The sequence below is a fragment of the Poecile atricapillus genome, chromosome 23 (assembly GCF_030490865.1).
Source record: "Poecile atricapillus isolate bPoeAtr1 chromosome 23, bPoeAtr1.hap1, whole genome shotgun sequence".
NCBI lineage: Eukaryota > Metazoa > Chordata > Aves > Passeriformes > Paridae > Poecile > Poecile atricapillus.
This window is the reverse complement of record NC_081271.1, coordinates 1,759,232-1,778,151: the sequence shown is the minus strand read 5'-3', so window position 1 is coordinate 1,778,151 and position 18,920 is coordinate 1,759,232. Positions and strand designations below refer to the sequence as shown.

Below are 18,920 nucleotides of genomic sequence, written 5' to 3'. Positions count from 1 at the left end.
GGATCTGATGCTTAAATCCTGAGGGACCAAACTCAGCTCAGCCAGGCGGGGCAGATCCTACAAACCCCAAACCCGCCAAAGCCGGGCTTAACTCGCTCAAACCCGGAAAGGGGGAACTTTGTGGGGTTTTGTGGGATGGATTTACTCCGATAAATTCTGGCGAAGCTGCGGCCACGACGGGGACACGGCGGCAGCAGAGGGGAGGCGGGCAGGGAATGGGGTCAGTGGGGTTAGGCGGGACTGGGTTAAGCCGGGATTCCCAAAGCCAGCGTGGACTCACCGCGGTACATGGCAGGGGAATTTCCTAAAGACGTTTCGTTATGGGACTTCTCTGCAATTAAACAAAACACCGTGAGCAGAGCCGGGGGAGGCGGGGACAGCGTGGGAGGGGGCACGGAAATTCCCAAAAAAACCAGCCAGGACATCCCAAAAATCGGCAAGGACAGGGGGCAGGGAATTCCTAAAAAATAGTAGGGACAGAAGAGGGTGGGGGGTATAGGGAATTTCCAAAAAACAAGGAGGGGACAGGGTGGGGAGGCACGAGAATTCCCAAAAAACAGCCAGGATGGGGGACAGGGGGAATTCCCAAAAAAAACAGCCAGGATTTGGGATGGGGGGAATTCCCAAAAAACAGCCAGGATGGGGGACACAGGGAATTCCCAAAAAATATCCCAGGTGGGAGACACTGGGAATTCCCCAAAAAAACACCAAGGATAGGACAGGGTGGGGGACACAGGGACATCCCAAAAAACAGCCAGGATAGGGACACAAGGAATTCCCAAAAAATATCCAAGATTGGGGGCACAGGGACATCCCAAAAAACAGCCAGGATAGGGACACAAGGAATTCCCAAAAACCAGCAAGGACAGGACAGGGTGGGGGATATGAGAATTTCCAAAAGCCAGCAAGGGTGGGACAGGGTGGGGAACACTGGGAATTCCCAAAAAACAGCAAGGACAGGACAGGTGGGAGCAGGGATCCCAAAGCACTCGGAGCACGGCGCCTTCCAGGACAAACACAGCCAGGAGCAGCGGGAAAAGGGGCTGGTTTCCTTCTCCAAGGGGTGGGAAGAGCTAAAAGTGTGGGAATTGTAGAGTAAATATTTCCTTGGAATGTTTTCCTCTTTGGAATCTCTGAGAAAACCCAAAAATTGGAGCAATTTGGAAGGGAAAATGTTTTGGGTTTTTTATTTTTTCCCCTTCTGTTTTTTTTGCCTACAAAATTTCCGTTTTCCAGCTGCTTTTTCCAATGGGATGGACACAGCTGGATAATGATGTAAGAAGGCAAGGAGGAGATGAAAAATAAATAATAATAATAATAATAATAATAATAATAATAATAATAATAATAATAATAATAATAATAATAATAATAATAAATTTTGAGCACAGCCTGCTGTAAAATCCTTCTTAATTCCAATTTAATTCATGGAGATTGTGTCCAGCTCCTCACTGAGGTGTTTATTCACCCTTAATTCCCATGAATAATGCAGTGAATCCCTCGTTCTCTGGGAAATGGGGATTCCTCACCCTGCCCTGTCCTCCCCAGCATCCCAAATCCCGGTTTGGAGCCCGGGAATATCCTGGCACAGCCACATTCCCGAACTTCCGGAGCCTTAAATCCCTGTGTTCCTCAAGGGGTTAAGAGAGAATGCCCAAGAGCTCCCCAAACCTGGAGAAGCACCACAAATTCCCTCAGGAATTCCCTGGAACCTTCCCATTTTCCTCCTGCATCCCATTCCATGATTTTTCAGGAGCTGGGAAAGACTTTTTGAAGGAGCCAAACTCTGGGATTAAGGCTGAGATGATCCAAGAGCTTGGGACAAATCCAACCTCGTCCCCTTCCAACATTTTATGGATAAAGAATTTTTTTTGTATGGGAAATTAAAGCCTCAGTTCCAAATTTTTTGAGGAATCTGGGAGGCTCCTGGGGTGGAATTTGCCTCTGATCCTACAGAAGTTGTTTCCCAAGGAAAACTGGAGGAGAAGGATTTTATTTTCCAAGGTTTGGGAATGAAGGGGTGTGAGAGAAGTGAGGGGAGAGGCAGGGGGGAAACTCAAATCCATGAAAATCCACCAGGATTCCATCCAGTTTGCTTCCAGAGTTGGATAAATACATCAGGATGGAGCCCTTGGAGGCTCCCAACCCCACAGATCTTTGTTTGCCGGGATTTTTCCCAAAAAAGAAACACTGGGATTTTCTTTGCCCAGCTCTGCAAACAGACAAATATTCGGAATCCACAAATAATATCCGGAATTATAAATGATATCTGGAATGAACGAGCTGCCCACATTCCCAGCACTGGGAAGGAATCCCTTGGAATTATTTAAATCACTTCTTCCCTACTCCAGCTTTGCACCAAGGAGGAGCTGCTACTCCGAGGCGGAAAACTCGTCACTCCCAGATCCCTTTCATCACGTTCCTGTTCATTCAGGCTGCCGGGAATTCCAATTTAATTCCTCCCACCAGCATTCAGGAGCGCCTGGTGCTTCCCAAAAAACAGCCAGCACCTCCCAGCTGGGTTTTCCTGGGAATGTTGGGAAGGAGTGGAAGCCCCTGCCCGGTGATGGTGGATGTTCAATGAGGATTTTGTCACCTCGAGCCCCTGTGACAGCTCAGGGTCCTCATGTCCCTCAAACCGACCCCATTCCCTCTTCCAGAGTCACCCCAGAGCACCAGGAATTCCTCTTCCTTCAGGAATTCTCATTCCTGGAGGAAAATCTGCCCTGGAAGAGGCCAGAGCCAAGGGAAAGGCTCCGGAGAGAGCTCCTCGTGTCCCCTCATCGATGCTCGGTGGGGACACCTGGGGACGCCCATCCTGAGGGTCCCACCAGATTCCAGAGGCTCCCAGTGGATTCCAGATGCTCCCAGTGGATTCCAGAGGCTCCCACCCCCCTGGAGACACCTCCTGGAGCAAAGGAGACCCAGGAATATCCACAGCCACATTCCACACCCGTTTTTCCACATCCAATCCCCCGGAGCAAACCACGGCCAATTCCAGCTTCCCAAAGCAGGGAATGATCCCCGGATATTTTACATTTCCCTGGATGTGGTGGGAATGTGGAAACACTCCCAGTTTTGTCCCAAAGACGTGGGATTTGTGATTCCTGGTCCAAGTTGCCTGTGGATATTTTACACTTCCCTGGAGATGAATTTCCCTGGTATGGAAACGCTCTCCAGTTTATCCCAAACATGCGGAACTGGTGATCCCTGCACCAAATCCCCTCTGGATATTTTACATTTCCCTGGAGACAGTAGGAATGCTCCAGATGTGTCAAAACTCTGTAATTCATCCCGAACACATGGAATTGGTGATCCCTGCATTTCCCTGGAGGTGACAGGAGCACTCCATCCGTGCTGAAACATTCCCCGTTTTATCCCAAACACACGGAATTGGTGATTCCTGCATTTTCCTGGAGATGGTGGGAATACCCCAACTGCCCGAAAACTCCCCCAGCTTTATCCCAACACTGGGATTTGGTGATTCCTGCTTTAAGATACCTCTGGATATTTTACACATCCCCGGAGACAGCAGCAATGCCACACCTCTGTCAAAACATTCCCAACTTTATCCCAAACACACGGAATCGGCATTTCCCTGGAGATGGCGGGAACGCCCCATCTGCGAAACGCTCCCAGTTTTACCCCAAACACACGGAATGGGCAATCCCTACACCAAACCACCTCCAGAACCCTAAAACCAGGAATCCACAACCCCTCCTGCCCCAAAAACCGCCGCTCCTCACCCAAACCCGTCCTTACCCACCCCAACCAAACCACGTGAGCCGCTCTTCCCTTTCCTGGATTCCTGACGGGAAAATCCCATGGGATGGAGGCCAAACCCGTCTCCCAGTGAGCCACTTACTGGTTTTGACCTTGAGGGTGAAGGGGTTCTTCTGCTGGATGGTGTGGGTGAAGTGGAAGCGGGCGTTGCAGCTGTAGTCGGTCAGCGCGTCCTGCGCCAGCACGTTGGAGAAGTAGAGGTCCCCGTTGTGGCCCTGGGACACGCGCTTGTCCTGCGGGATCGGCTCCATGGCTGCGGGAATTCGGGATTTATGGAGGCGGGGAATCGCGGGGGGATCGGGGGGCGCGAGGGGTGGGGAGCCCAAAGGAAGAGGGAGGGCCCTAAACTAACAGAAACGAGCCTAAATTAGCAGAAAGTGCCCGAAATTGGTGGTTATAACCCTAAACTAGCAGAAAGTGCCCTGAGTGAGCAGAAAAAAACCCCTAAACTACCAGTAACGACCCTAAAGTATTAAAAAGTACCCAAAACTAGCAGAAAGTGCCCAAAATTGGTGATTATAACCCTAAACTAGCAGAAAGTACCTGAAATTGGTGGTTATAACCCTAAACTAGCAGAAAGTGCCCTGAGTGAGCAGAAAAAAACCCCTAATCTACCAGTAATGACCCAAACTATTAAAAATTACCCCAAACTAGTAGAAAGTGCCCAAAATTGGTGGTTATAACCCTAAACTAGCAGAAAGTGCCCTGAGTGAGCAGAAAAAAACCCCTAAACTACCAGTAACGACCCTAAAGTATTAAAAAGTACCCAAAACTAGCAGAAAGTGCCCAAAATTGGTGATTATAACCCTAAACTAGCAGAAAGTGCCCTGAGTGAGCAGAAAAAAGCCCTGAACTACCAGTAACGACCTTAAACTATTAAAAATTACCCTAAACTAGCAGAAAGTACCTGAAATTAGCAGTAATTACCCTAAAAAACCACTAATGACCCTAAGCTAGCAGCCATGACCCTAAACTAGCAGAAACAGCCCTAAACTAGCAGAAACAGCCCTAAACTAGCAGAAACAGCCCTAAACTAGCAGAAATTACCCTAAACTAGTAGAAACAGCCCTAAACTAGCAGAAATTACCCCAAACTAGCAGGACCAGCCCTAAAGTAGCAGAAAGTGCCCTAAAGTGATAGAAATTACCCCAAACTAACAGGAACAACTACCAGGACCAACCCTAAACTACCAGAAACCACCCCAAGCTGACAGAACCAACCCCAAACTATCAGCAACAACCCCACCCAGGGTTATTTTGAGCCCCAGAGGTGACGGAGCCGCCGTTCCCGGAATTCCCGGTGGGAAAGGCGCTCCCCACTCACAGCTGCTCATCCAGAAGATGACGGGCTCGGGGAGGCCGGGTGGGGGATTGCACTGCAGGCTCAGCGGGGCCCCTTCATCCACCTCGATCACATCCACCTTTTCCTTGGGCCACAGCGGAGACTCTGCCGCGGGAAGCAAAGGAATGTGAGGAAAGAAGGGAAGGATTCCGGGAGGTTCCTGCTGGATCCGGTCTGGTTTCAGCGCGAAATTTGTCTGGGTGTGTGTAAAACTCTCAGGAATTCAGCCCTTGAAATCCATCCCTGGAATCCACACCCTTAAATTCATACCCTCAGTTCCATCCCCTTAAATCCATGTCCTCAAGTCCCTATTAAAATCCATCCCCTGAAATTTATCCCTCAAATCCACACCCTTAAATTCATATCCTCAGTTCCACGCCCTCAATTCCACGCCCCCAAATCCATCCCTGAAATCCACACCCTTAAATTCATCCCCCAAATCCATCCCTCAAATCCACACCCTTAAATTCATATCCTCAGTTCCACGCCCTCAATTCCACACCCCCAAATCCATCCCTCAAACCCATCCCCTCAAACCCATCCCCTCAAATCCATCCCCTCAAATCCACACCCTTAAATTCATCCCTCAAATCCATCCCTGAAATCCACACCCTTAAATTCATATCCTCAGTTCCACGCCCTCAATTCCACACCCCCAAATCCATCCCTCAAACCCATCCCTTCAAACCCATCCCCCTAAATTCATCCCTCAAATCCATCCCTGAAATCCACACCCTTCAGTTCATATCCTCAGTTCCATCCCCTCAATTCCACACCCTCAAATCCGTATCCTTAAATTCATATCCTCAGTTCCACCCCACCAAATCCATCCCTCAAACTTTCATCCCCGAGTGATTCCCTGTCAGCTCCAGCCACAACCCCACTCCTTCCCTGTCTCCTGGACACACCCAGAGCTGTTTGAACTCTGGATATTCCCCTCCAAACCTCCCGTGGCCCTGCTCTGCTTCCCGGGAATCACTCACTGGAAACCTGGAGGTGGATTTTGCTGGAAAGGGCCGTTCCGTAGTCGTTCTTGGCGAAGCACTGGTACTCGCCCTCGTAGTCGTCGGGCCGGCCCCCGCTGTGGAAGTCGATGACCAAAGTTCCTGATCTCCTCCTCATGGACACCTTGGGATCCTTGGCCACATTGAAGAACTTCCCGTTCCGCGTCCAGGAAAAGCTGGAATGGCAAGGAAAAGCTGGGTTTGGAACGGTTTTCCCGGTGAGGTCCTTACCTGTGCTGCGCCAGGAGCGGGATGGGCTGGTGAGGGAGGGTGGAGCAGCCGGAGCGGCTCCGGAGCGCTGAGGGACAGCGGGATGAGGGCTGGGAATGCACTCACATGGGAACGGGGTTGCCTTTGGCTTCGCATTCGATGAAGATGTTATCCCTGGGATCCACGATGTAATCCTTGATGGATTGCTTGGTGATGGTGGGGGGCTGCGGCACTGCAGGGAGAGGGAAATCCGTGAGGAACCGGTGGAGATCCCTCTGCGCCCTCCCGCAGCAATTCCTGCTGGGATCTCAGCTCCTTCCCCCTGCTGGGTGGGTGATCTGGAGGTCGAATCCTGAGGAAATTCCTGTGAATTCCCTGAATTCACCACCTCTCGGAGCACCACAGTGTCCGGACTCCCTTCAGGTACCAAAAAACCTCAATTCCCTCTCCATATCTTGCTCTCATTTGGGAATGTCCCAGTCCCAGCCTCCTGCTCCCGCAGGGTGAATCCAACGGGAATTCATCCTGGATCTGCAGCTCCGAAGGGGCTGGGCCAGGGATCCTGAGACATTCCTGGTGTGAGGAAGAGGCTCCAACCCCCCCAGGATGAGCTCAGACCTGGAATTTAGGAATTGCAGGGATGGAAACGGGAACCCCATGGCCGGAACAGGACCCGGCCCTGATCTCCAAACTGCAGATCCCATCTCCTGGGGTGAAGATCCAAGGCTGTTTCCTCATCCCCTGAGATCCAGGGATGCTCCCAGCTCATCAGGATGCGGGGCTGAGCCTGGCACAGGTGCCAGGAGGGAATTCCTGCCCTTCTCCAAACCCAAACCCAGCAGGAACAACTTTTCCCTGACAAACACAGCCCGGATCCTGCTCTGGGAAAAACACAGAGAGCTGGGAGCTCTTCCCAAGCGGCTCCAGCCTCTCCATGCCCTGGGATGTGCGGGAAAAGTGGCTCAAAGTCCCCCTTGTGCCACCACCAGCCCCCGTGCAGTTTTGGGGACAAGGACACGGCCACCCCCAGGGGAGGGAACACTTACATTCACTCTGGATATTTGCTGTTATTCCCAAAGGGAAAGCATAGAGGGAAAAAGACAGGAGGTTAATTCAGGAGCAACCCCATTCCCGGCACAGCCAGAAAACAAATCCAGGGAGTTTTTGCAGGCCTTGGAAACCCTACACAAAAAACCCTTTTCCTTCCAAATGTGGAGGAGAAAACCTGAATGTGGAGGAGAAAATCCAAATTTGGAGGAGAAAACACAAATGTGGAGGAGAAAACACAAATGTGGAGGAGAAAACACAAATGTGGAGGAGAAAACCCAAATGTGGAGGAGAAAACCCAAATGTGGAGGAGAAAACCCAAATGTGGAGGAGAAAACCCAAATGTGGAGGAGAAAATCCGAATGTGGAGGAGAAAATCCAAATTTGGAGGAGAAAATCCAAATTTGGAGGAGAAAATCCAAATTTGGAGGAGAAAATCCAAACATGGAGGAGAAAATCTGAATGTGGAGAAGAAAATCCAAACGTGGAGGGGAAAACTCAGCTGTGGAGGAGAAAGTCCACCCGGGATGTTCCCACCTTCATCCCCATCCCAGCGAGGAATTTTTGGGAAGGAAGTGGGGAGGATAAATCCCAAACTCACAGTCCAGGGGGACCTCAATGGCGCTGACGAGGTGCTGGAGGCAGAGGGCGAAGGCAATTCCGGCGCAGGTGACCTGGGCTCTCCTCGGGATCATCTTGGAGCTTCTCCAGGTGGCCTCAGGACCTTGGGATGTCCCTTGGGGTGACTTTGGGGTGTCCCCTGGGGTGGCACCTGCGGAGGTGTCCTCAGCTGGAATGAAACAACCCCAAAGTCACATCGCTGAGCCAATCCTGGCGCTTTCCCTTTGGAAACTTCAGGAACGCGGCGTTTCTGCCCAAAAAAAAATGGTGGGAACAGAGCCAGGAATGGTGTCCAGGATTTGGGAAAGACGTGGGAACAGCTCTCCTAAGCCCAGGGTTGTCCTGCTGGAAGGATTTATGGAGTTGTTTGGGCTCCAGCCCTGGAGGGAGCGCCCAGGGACCAAGAGAAAATTCCTGGGAAGAGTGGGATCCAAATGGAGCCCGTGGGATGGAATAAAAAGGTGGATTTGATGTTTAAAAAATAATAATAATTGTATTTTATGCATAAAAGCTATTGAGGAACATCCAATCCCTCAGGGCATCGGGATGAGCTCAGGGGTCTGGAGCTGCCCGCTGTTGTCCCAAAAATCCTGGAATTGATCCAGCAGAATTCTAGGATTGGGATTTTTCCCAAGTGATCTCCAAACAATTCCATACTCAAGCAGGAGCCTGATGTTCCCCTCACTGCTGCCAGGTCCCATCCAAGCTCCCAGGATCCCGTTTTCCACCCAGACACATTTTATCCATCCGGCAAAGAATGCAGATCCCAAAAGGACAACAAAAAGCTTTAAATCCATAAAAATCAGGGATATTTTAAGGGGTGGAGACAGTTTGGGTTAAAAAAGGTCCAAATAGGAACAGTTTGGGGCCTGAAAAGTGAGGAATTTCTTATATTCCTTGGATTTGGGGGTGGGCAATGGCTGAGAGGGAAAGGAGGAATTTCCTGGCACAGATTCCTGGGGAATATTTGTAAATATAGGAATAGAAAAGGGCTGAGCCAAGCTCTGATGGAAAATCACGGAATTCTGGAATGGTTTGGGTTGGGAAGGGAATTTAAAGCTCATCCCAAGGGCAGGGACACCTTCCCCTACCCCAGGTTGCTCCAACCCGGCATTGGGCACTTCCAGGGATCCAAGGGCAGCTTCTCCCTACAAATCCTTGTAGGTCCCGTTACAACAGCACTGCAAAATCCAGGAATTCAGGAAGAAATGAAATTCCAGGCAATTTTTGAGCTGTAAAAATGACACAGAACCTCTGGCCTGAACCCATGGGCAGAATCCTGCGGGAACGCCCCGGCGGGGTGATCCATAGGATTGCACAGAGCAGCACTGGCCAGGAGCAAGGAAAACCACACAGGGAATTCATCCCCTGGGAAATGCCAGGCTCCTCCAGGCTCCTCCAGGCTCCTCCAGGGCCCCTTTGTCCGGAGCAGATGTGGGCAGCGGGAACAATCCCTGGGAACAATTCCTGCGCGTGTAGGTGGGTCCTGGAGAACACAGCCCAGCATTGTCCCGGCTGCTCCCGGGAATTCTCCCGGCACAGAGGCTGGAGCTGCCACAAGGATCACAGGGACATTCCAAGCTGGGGGTGCTGGAGACGAAGGAATGGCCAGGGGAGAAGCTTTTCCTAAAAATCAGCATTTTTCCAGCTATTTTCCTGCATAGAAAGGATCTGACACCAGCCCAAAAAGGAGGAAAAATCCTTCAGCCTCATCCCGACATCCCAAAGGGGGGGACGGAGAGGGGAAAGCGTGGTTGGGGTTGGTTCATCACCAGAGCCCTGCTCTGCTCCTCAGAATTCCATGGAATTCCCTCTTTTCTCCCTCCTGATCTGAAATCAACAATCCATGGAAACAGCTTCTCTTCCTGCAGAAATTCCCGGGGAGATCCCGCTCCGGCACCAGCCAGGACATGGATTAATTTGGATCAGATTGGTTTGGGAGGAACAAGGAAAGGAAGTGAGGGGAAAAATAGGGATTGAAACAGGAAAATCCAAGTGGGAAAGGGAAAAGTTTGGTGCAACCCAGGACCCTCCCTGTGTCCCTCCACCGGACACTGGGGGACACTGGGACTGCTCTGGCAACATTTTTCCAGGAATCCCGAGAAAATAATCCCAAAGAATCTGTGGGCTGGCGACTCGGGGACATTCCTTGTCCCATTCCTGATGGAGCAGCAAATCCCATCCCAGTAAATCCAGCTCAGGACAGGTGGAGGTGACGCTGTGGCGATGTCACCTCCTTTCCAGGGCCATCCATCCCACGCTGCTCCCAGAAAACCCACGGAGCTGGTGGCACAGGGGGACACGAGCGGCACCCGGAGTGTCCCCAGGCCACCCCTCCCTGGTGACATCTGGCCCTGGGATCAGCCAAGGGTTAATCAGGTGGAAAAATAACCCTGGGATGGATCCAGAGCCTCTGGAAAAGCTTCCCGGCTCCCACCTCCGCTCCTGCTGCCGGGCACAGCCCCAGAGGGGATTCTGGAACTGGGCTTGGAGCCTCTCCAAGGATGGGGACATTTGGACAAACTGTGGGATTTTTGGGGTCCCTGGGAGTCCCTTCCCACTCAGGACATTCCATGATTTTGGGAGTAAAAGGATGGATGCAACACTCAGAGAGAGGAAACTTCCACATTTCTCCAGTCACGCAGGGCTGGGAGAGGGTTTGGCTGGAATTCCCTTCCCTGCTGGACACGACCCACAGCTGTCCCTGCCAGGGATGTCTGTTCCCATGGGAAAATCCACCCTGGGAAGTTGGGACACTGGGAATTCCTCTCCTGTGTGAGAGGAACCCTCGGACATGGGAAGAGCAGATCCTGACCCCATCCATGGATCCCAGACCTGGCTCTCCCTCCTGCCAGGGGCATCAGGCGTGGCTGATCCCAGTGGGAACTGGTTTATCCCAGTGGGAACCGATTTATCCCAATGAGAACTGATTTATCTCAGTGGGAACTGGTTTATCCCAATGGGAATTGATTTATCCCACTGGGAACTGATTTATCCCCCTGGGAACTGATTTATCCCAGTGGGAATTGATCTATCCCAGTAAGAACTGATTTATCCCACTGGGAACTGATTTATCCCACTGGGAGCTGATTTATTCCACTGGGAATTGATTTATCCCAGTTAGAACTGATTTATCCCACTGGGAACTGATTTATCCCAGTTAGAACTGGTTTATCCCAGTTAGAACTGATTTATCCCACTGGGAATTGATTTATCCCACTGGGAACTGATTTATCCCCCTGGGAACTGATTTATCCCACTGGGAACTGATTTATCCCAGTAAAAACTGATTTATCCCACTGGGAACTGATTTATCCCACTGGGAACTGACTGATCCCACTGGGAGCTGACCTGGCCTTGGACACTTCCCTGGAAGTTCATTCCCAAAAAAAATCCAGCTGGTGACCCAAGGCTGATGCTCCAGGTGTGTCCCATCATTCCTGCCAGGGTTTGGTGATCCCATTCCCACTTCTTTTCCCAGGAATTGTGACAGCCCTTGAGGACATTTTCCGCAAGAATGCGACGAAATCCCAAATTTATTCATTCCCTGGAGCTGGGAACGAGGAAGGCAACAGCCTTCCCTGCCATTTCCCACCATTCCCTGCTTTTTCTCACCATTCCCTGGCATTTCTCACAACTTTTCCCGCTCTCCATGGAATTGTCACCCTTTGTCACTCAGTCGTCAAATCCCGGTGTCACCACCTCTCCATCTGCCTCTGGAATGGGAATAAATTAATTGGGAGAAGCTTTTGGCTCTGGGATAATGAAGCTGGCACGAGCCCAGCTCAGGAGGGAGCCTGGCGATGCCGTGGTTAAAAATTCCATGAAAATAAAAGGGATTTCGGGGAATTAAAAGGCCGGGTTGGAATTTAGGGTTTCCTTGGAAAAGGTCGAAGGATGGGGGGATGGACTGAGCCAGGGATGAATGGAATGAGGATTTTTATCTGCCAAAACTTTCCAAAAATCCCTGGAAAAGGTGGAATCCCTGTCCTGCAAACCCTTGGAAGCACAAATCTCCCCTTGCTGACACTGCTGGAAGTGGGAGGGAAAATCCACAGGAAAATTGCGGAGTTTAAAGTCCAGAAAAAAACAAAGAAAAAGGAAATTTCAACATTTAACTCTTCCCACCTCATCTCCAATCCACCAGAGTTTTCTGCTGGGAATATTCAATGGAAAAAGCGTGAAAATCCATTAAAACCCCGGAGCTGAGGGAAACAAAGAGCAGGGATTGGGAATGAGGGTTGGACCAGCAAATTCCTTGAATTCTGCACATTGGAATTGGAGCTGGAATCCAAATTTGGTAAAAGACAGAGAAGGATTTCCATGAAAAATTCAGGAGAGGAAAAAGGCTCCCACCTCTGGCACAGCTCAGCCGCTGGATCTGGGCACAGCCTGTCCCAGAAAAACATTCCAAGTTTTTCCCTGGCTTTCCCAGGATAATGTGGGAATGAGGAGCGTGTCCCACCTTGGCTGAGGTGATGTGGAAAATTGGGAATCTCCCTCACGTGGCTTTGGGAAGGATTTCTCTCCCTTTTTTTCCAAGCTCAAGACAGAACAAGTGCTCAGAGCATTGAAAAACCGGAATTTCCATGTGGGAGGAATGAATCCCGCAAGGTGCAGGCACAAAACCCCGTTGGGATGTCAGGGAATCCCACAAAAAGCTCGGAGCGGGATGATCCGGAGCATCCCTGTAGGATGCCAGACCCCTTTTTGGGATTTCCCCATTTTCCCAATCTTTTTCCTGCCGCTCTCCCGCATCCCTCGGGATCCCATCCCCTGCTGGTGGCCATGGAAACGCCAATCCGTGCGGGAAAGGGGAGGAATCTGGAATATTATTCATGAGGAATGAGGGAGAGCTCGGAGCTGACCCTCTGGAAGCTGCTCCTGCCCGGAGCAGGACGGAAAAGGCCCCTCCTTGGCATTCCCACCGGGAAAACCTTCCTGATTTATTATTGAAAAGGGGAAATATTCCCTTTTTTGTTGTTGTTGAGTTTAATTAGGAGGAAAATCTTCCTGGAGGAACCCTTGGTGATCCCAACCCTGCTCCCATCCCTTTTCCCGCTGGTTCAGCTTTTCCAGAGTCTCCGGGGTCGGGGTTTGGGAAAGGGGAGGAGCAAAGCCTGGCTTTAAACATGGAATTTTAATGGAATTGTCACATTCCCAAGAGGAGGACGGTGCTAATTCCCTGCTCCCGAGGGAATTCTGCACCGTCAGCTCCAGCTCCAAATTCCCGGAGGGGGGATTTCCAAACCTCCTCCTTCCCACTGCTCCATCCCTGCCCTTGGAGGGGCATCCCTGGCTGCTCTGGAATTACCCCCAGCCCAAAAATCCGACTTCCTCCAGCTCCAAATTCCCGGAGGCTGCGGGGATTTCCAAATCTCCTCCTTCCCGCTGCTCCATCCCATCCCCGGCTGCCCTGGAATTACCCCCAGCCCAAAAATCCCATTCCAAATTCCTGGAGGCTGCAGGGAGCCCCAAACCTTCTCCCCTGCTCTTCCCACTGCTCTGGAATGACCCCATCCCACGCCAAGGCAGATCCCACAATCTCCAAGGATTTGGTTTATTCCACCACCTCCTACTCCAAGGGCAGCGAGCCTCCTCCCTTTCCCTCTCCCACATCAGGCTCAGTTTCCCCCTCCAAAGCTCAGGTCGAGGTTCTCCCTCCCTGGATCCCAAATAAAAAGTGTCTCAAATCCAGGGATTTACGGAAAATCTCTGCCTCCTCCTGTCACATTTTTCTAAGGGCAGGGAAACACCTCCCTTTCCCTCTCCCACTTTTTCCCCCTCTCCAAAGCTCAGGCTGAGCTTCTCCCTCTATCCCAAACTCCAAGATTTTCCACATCCCGGGAAGGACACCCTGAGCTCCTCACATCCCAAAAAATCCCCATTTCCCCCTAAGATTTTCCACATCCCTGAGCTCCTCACATCCCAAAAAATCCCCATTTCCCCCTAAGATTTTCCACATCCCTGAGCTCCTCACATCCCAAAAAATCCCCATTTCCCCCTAAGATTTTCCACATCCCTGAGCTCCTCACATCCCAAAAAATCCCCATTTCCCCCTAAGATTTTCCACATCCCTGAGCTCCTCACATCCCAAAAAATCCCCATTTCCCCCTAAGATTTTCCACATCCCTGAGCTCCTCACATCCCAGAAAATCCCCATTTCCCCCTAAGATTTTTCACATCCCTGAGCTCCTCACATCCCAAAAAATCCCCATTTCCCCCTAAGATTTTTCACATCCCTGAGCTCCTGGCATCCCAAAAAAATCCGCATTTCCCTCTCCCTGTCCTCCCCACAGGCAGCCGGGATGTCCCAACCCCTCCATCCCGGAGAAGCGCCGAGGCTCCACAGCCCCGATCCATAATTCCGACTTTCTCCATCCTTCCCTTCTCCCTTTCCCTGCCTTTTTCCCGTGGGAACAATGGAGCGGTGGCTCCGGACACTGCCCGCTCTGTGCCAGCCCGGGCCTGTCCCCGTGTCCCCAGCACGGAGGGGGTGACGCCGTTTTGTCCCCAGATGCAGCTTCCTTTTGTTCCCCATCCTGTGGAAAAGCAGCGCAGAGACATCCCCGCCGCTGCCAATTCCCAGCCAGGAATTTCTGACTCTCCCACCCATATTCCAGCTTGGAATTGTTGGGTTTTTTCGCCTCTGCGAAGAGCGGCGGCTCCGTTTCAAACCGCAAGAAAATTCCAGAGGGATTCGGCACGGGGGGAGTCACAGGGATTCTCATTTCCCGACCTCCCATCGCTCATCCTGGGATTTTCCAGCCGGGAAAGAGCCAACCCCAAGCAGGGAAAAGAGGGAATTTAACTGAAAATAAAATTTAAAAAATTAAAAAAATTAAAATTAAAAATTAAATTTAAATCAAAATTTAAAAATTAAAATTAAAAATTTAAAAATCCAGACAAGGCCCGGCTGCGTATCCCGGCTCCAGAGGAAATTAGGGACCAGATGGGGGAAGGAGGGAGCGAGGAGAGGAATCTTTGTGGGGATAATTGTTGGAAGGTGTTGACTGGAATAAAGGTGGCCGGGATTTCCCTGGAGGGTGGTGCAGGAACTTCGGGAGAGACTTCCCAGAGAATAAAAGCGGGAATTTCCCTGTGAAGGGCAGCGGGAGATTAGGACTAATCAGGCAGGCCCAGCAGCGATAAACCCGACTTAAAACAAAGCTCGGCTTTGCAGCTTTAAATGAGGAATCGCCCGATCCCATCCACGGCTTCATTAGCATCTCATTAATATGCAATTCCCATTTTCCTGACTAAACGGTTGGGAGTAGGGAAGGCTGGGAGGAGGAGGTGCCCTGGTGAGGCTCTGAGCCCTGGGGACACCTTTTGGAGCAAGAATTCCCGTTTTTCTGCTTCCCAAGGTGCCCTCCCAGGATTCACCTTTTTCCCGCCTCCCGCGTATCCAAACCCTGATATTTGGGAGCGAACACAGTTCCCTGTTTTCCAGCTCTCGCCTCCCAATATGGAATTAACGTCGTGCCAAGGGGGATGTTCTTATCTCCACCACCAAAATTCCCTCTTTTGTGGAGATTCTGAGGGCTTGGAGCTTCCAGGAGTGACTCCCAAGGTTTTGGCGCTCCCCTGAATCCCATCCCATCTCCAGGACCCCTCAAATCCGCCCTCCCCCACCACAAACCCCTTTCGGTTCCACTCTGAGCCTCATTAAACCCTCGGGAACTGCCAGGATAATTCCAGTTTGGCTGATCCCGGATTTTCTGGGATTGGGCGATGCCCGCCGGGCGGGGCAGAGAGATTTCCAACGGCTGGAAAATTGGAATGGGGCCGGGAAGGAGAAGGGTGGGGCAGCGAGAGGAGCAAAGCTCGGGATTTGAAACCATCAGACCCCATCCCTGCCAGTGGATTTGTTCCTTCTCCCGGTTTTCCCTGGATCTGCTGGAATTAAAAGCCGCTCCAGCCTCTTGGAGAGGGAACATGAAAGCGAGACGGGATCTGAGCGAGGCCGAGCGAGTTTTAATTCTGTTCCCTGAAGCAGCTCCTGGGATGTTCCATGGGAATATCGAAGGAAAAATGGGATGTTGGGAAGGATCTGCTCCCGCCCTGGGGGTTCCGGCCATTCCATGATTTCTGAGGGAGAGGAGGAGGAGGAAGGAACAGCAGAATTCCCAAGGGTGGCCACGGTGGCACCTCCCAGCCCCCCCAGGTCACTCTGCCCAGTGCTGGACTGGTCCTTCACAAGGATTTTGGGATTTTCCCATGCCCAGAGCCAGGAAATGCTGCCTGGAGAAGCCTCAGCTTCCCAATTTCCTGGGTTTGGTGACATCTCCTGGGACATCTCCTGGTGGTGTCCCCTGGATCTTCCCTGGAGAGCAGATATTCCCCCCAGGAATTTCCCCTGACCCTCAGGAATTCCTCCAGATCCTGGAGGCTGGAGATATCCCAAGGATTTTCCCTGATTCTGGAGACACTCTCAAGACCTTCCCCGACTCTGGAGAGTGGAAATGTCCCCAGAAATTTCTCCTGGCCCTGGAGATGTTCCCAGGAATTTCTCCTGGGGGGAATAAAGGGAAGAATGAAGAGAAATAAAGGGAAGAATAAAGAGGGATAAAGGGAAGAATCATCCTGATGAGCACTCGAGGCTGAATCCCAAAAATCCTCCAGAAATCCCAATTAACACTTTGGAAATCCCAATTATCACTTCGGTGCACCTTGAACTTTTCGTTCCTCTTCTTCCAGCATTCCCATTTCATCTTTCCCAGCTTAAAACCACCTCCCACACCCCTCCCCTGGCTCCCAGGGCTGGATCCTTTTCCCCTGAGATGAGGATTCGGGATGAGATTCCAAGGATGTGGCTGTAAGCGCTGGATAAATCCCACACCTCTGGATCAGAGGGCTCAGCTCCATCCCAGGGCACCATTCCCGCTGTTCCCTCACCTCCAGTGGAGCACGGGGCTAAAATTATCCCTGAACAGCTCAAATCCCAAATCCTGGGTTTTTTTATGGCCTCTGGAGCCTGATCCGGAGGACAACTCTGGCTGTGGCACAGATCGGGAGCAGAAATAGCAGGAGGGTGGCACGGATCGCTCCGAGGTGGCACAATTTGGGACGGGCACATCCTGAACTGGCACAATTTGGGATGGACACATCCCGAATCAGAACAATTTGGGATGGGCACATCCCGAACTGGCACAATTTGGGACGGGCACATCCCGAACTGGCACAATTTGGGATGGACACATCCCGAACTGGCACAATTTGGGACGGGCACATCCCGAACTGGCACAATTTGGGACGGGCACATCCCGAACTGGCACAATTTGGGATGGGCACATCCCGAACTGGCACAATTTGGGATGGGCACATCCCGAATCAGAACAATTTGGGACGGGCACATCCGGAACTGGCACAATTTGGGATGGACACATCCCGAACTGGCACAATTTGGGATGGGCACATCCCGAACTGGCACAATTTGGGATGGACGCATCCCGAACTGGCACAATTTGGGATGGACGCATCCCGAACTGGCACAATTTGGGATGGGCACATCCCAAACTGGCACAATTTTGGATGGACACATCCTGAATTGGCACATCCCGAATTTGGCACATCCACCTGCACAGGGTCAGAGCTGGGGGATCTCCCGGGAATTGGCCCCTCCAAAGCCTCTCCCGGCTCAGGTTAGTGGGAATAAGATCCTAAAATTCCCAAAGCCCCTCCCTTAGTGGGAAAGGGATCCCAAAACTTCCCAAAGTCCCTCCACAGCTTCTCCCAGATCCAGTTTAGCGGGAAAAGGATCCTAAAATCTCCTAAAACCCCTTTATGGCTTCCTCTGGCTCAGATTTAGTGGGAAAATGATCCCAAAATCCCCCAAGCCCCTCCTTTAGTGGAAAGGGGATCCCAGAACTTCCCAAATCCCTTCCACAGCCTCTCCCAGCTCAGGTTTCCCGGGAAAAGCATCCCAAAGCCCCCGCTGCCCATCCCATTCTGGATATAATTGTGCCATCTGCCCTCCCACATCCCAGCAGCTGTTTGGGATCAATCCCAACCATTCCAACCCCCTTTTCACCGGACAATAGGGCAGGAACTGCTTTTCCCTCGGGAAAGAGGGTTTTGTTTTGCTTCCTGGGGGGTTTCATCCCTGGATGCTCCAGGATATCCCTGTTTTTCTCCTTGCTCTTGGTTTGGAAGAGGAATTCTGAGAACCATCCATGGATGGGAATTCCCAGGAAATGTCCGTTCCTACCCTCATCCCAAATCCGGGATTCGAGTCAAAATCCTACCAGGAACACTTAGAAAACCCCAAATTCCCCCCAGCTCAGCCAGGAATAATTCCCACCCCCATCCCAACCCCAGGCCTGTCCACAAAGGCTGGAAAAGGGAGACAAAGGAGTCGGAATCCCTGGAATCAAACACTCGGGAGCAGCCTGCTGTCCTGGGCTGGGGCCAGCTCAGCCTCGCAGCTGTCACCGGGGCCAGCGCCATTCAGACGAGGTCAACCAAAAATCCCCAGGCTGGTCCCAGCTGCTGGGATGGCCGGGAATAAATCCCCGGGGAGCGCTGGCAGCTGGATCCCGGAGCCGTCAGCAGGAAATGGCAGCCCGGGATGTGCAAAAAATCAGATTTTGAAGGACATTCGGGGAAAATCCACGCTCTGAAATGCGCGGTTCTGGTGTTGGATGTGAAAAAATACACGGATGAATTCAGCTGAATTCCAGCTTTTCTGGGAGTGGAGGGGGAGCGCTGAGTTTTGGCAGGAAGTTTGGGGTTAAGAGGTTTTATGTTAGAATTGGAATTTTCCAGATATAGGGGAAGAAGGAATTGGGATTATCGATTTGTTGAGTGGATTTGAGGTGGAATCGTGGAATGTTTGGGTTGGGAGGGAGATTTAAGGTCCCTGGTGCCACCACAGGGAAACCTTCCATTATCCCAGGTGGCTCCAACCTGGCC

The 18,920-nt window shown here is 51.5% G+C and overlaps 1 protein-coding gene across 4 annotated transcripts in view; it reads right to left on the bottom strand.

Moving 5' to 3' along the window:
* The window catches only part of NFASC (neurofascin), a 54,658-nt gene extending 46,578 nt beyond the window's left edge, over positions 1-8,080 (bottom strand). For all 4 annotated transcript variants that reach the window (XM_058855486.1, XM_058855487.1, XM_058855488.1 and 1 more), the window contains exons 1-6: positions 7,987-8,080; positions 6,465-6,570; positions 6,108-6,304; positions 5,107-5,229; positions 3,866-4,036; positions 281-331 (exon numbers count right to left, since the gene is read on the bottom strand). In XM_058855486.1, coding sequence (XP_058711469.1) covers positions 281-331; positions 3,866-4,036; positions 5,107-5,229; positions 6,108-6,304; positions 6,465-6,570; positions 7,987-8,080 — 742 coding nt within the window. The remainder of the gene's footprint in view (positions 1-280; positions 332-3,865; positions 4,037-5,106; positions 5,230-6,107; positions 6,305-6,464; positions 6,571-7,986) is intronic.
* Between the last annotated feature and the right edge of the window lie 10,840 nt (positions 8,081-18,920).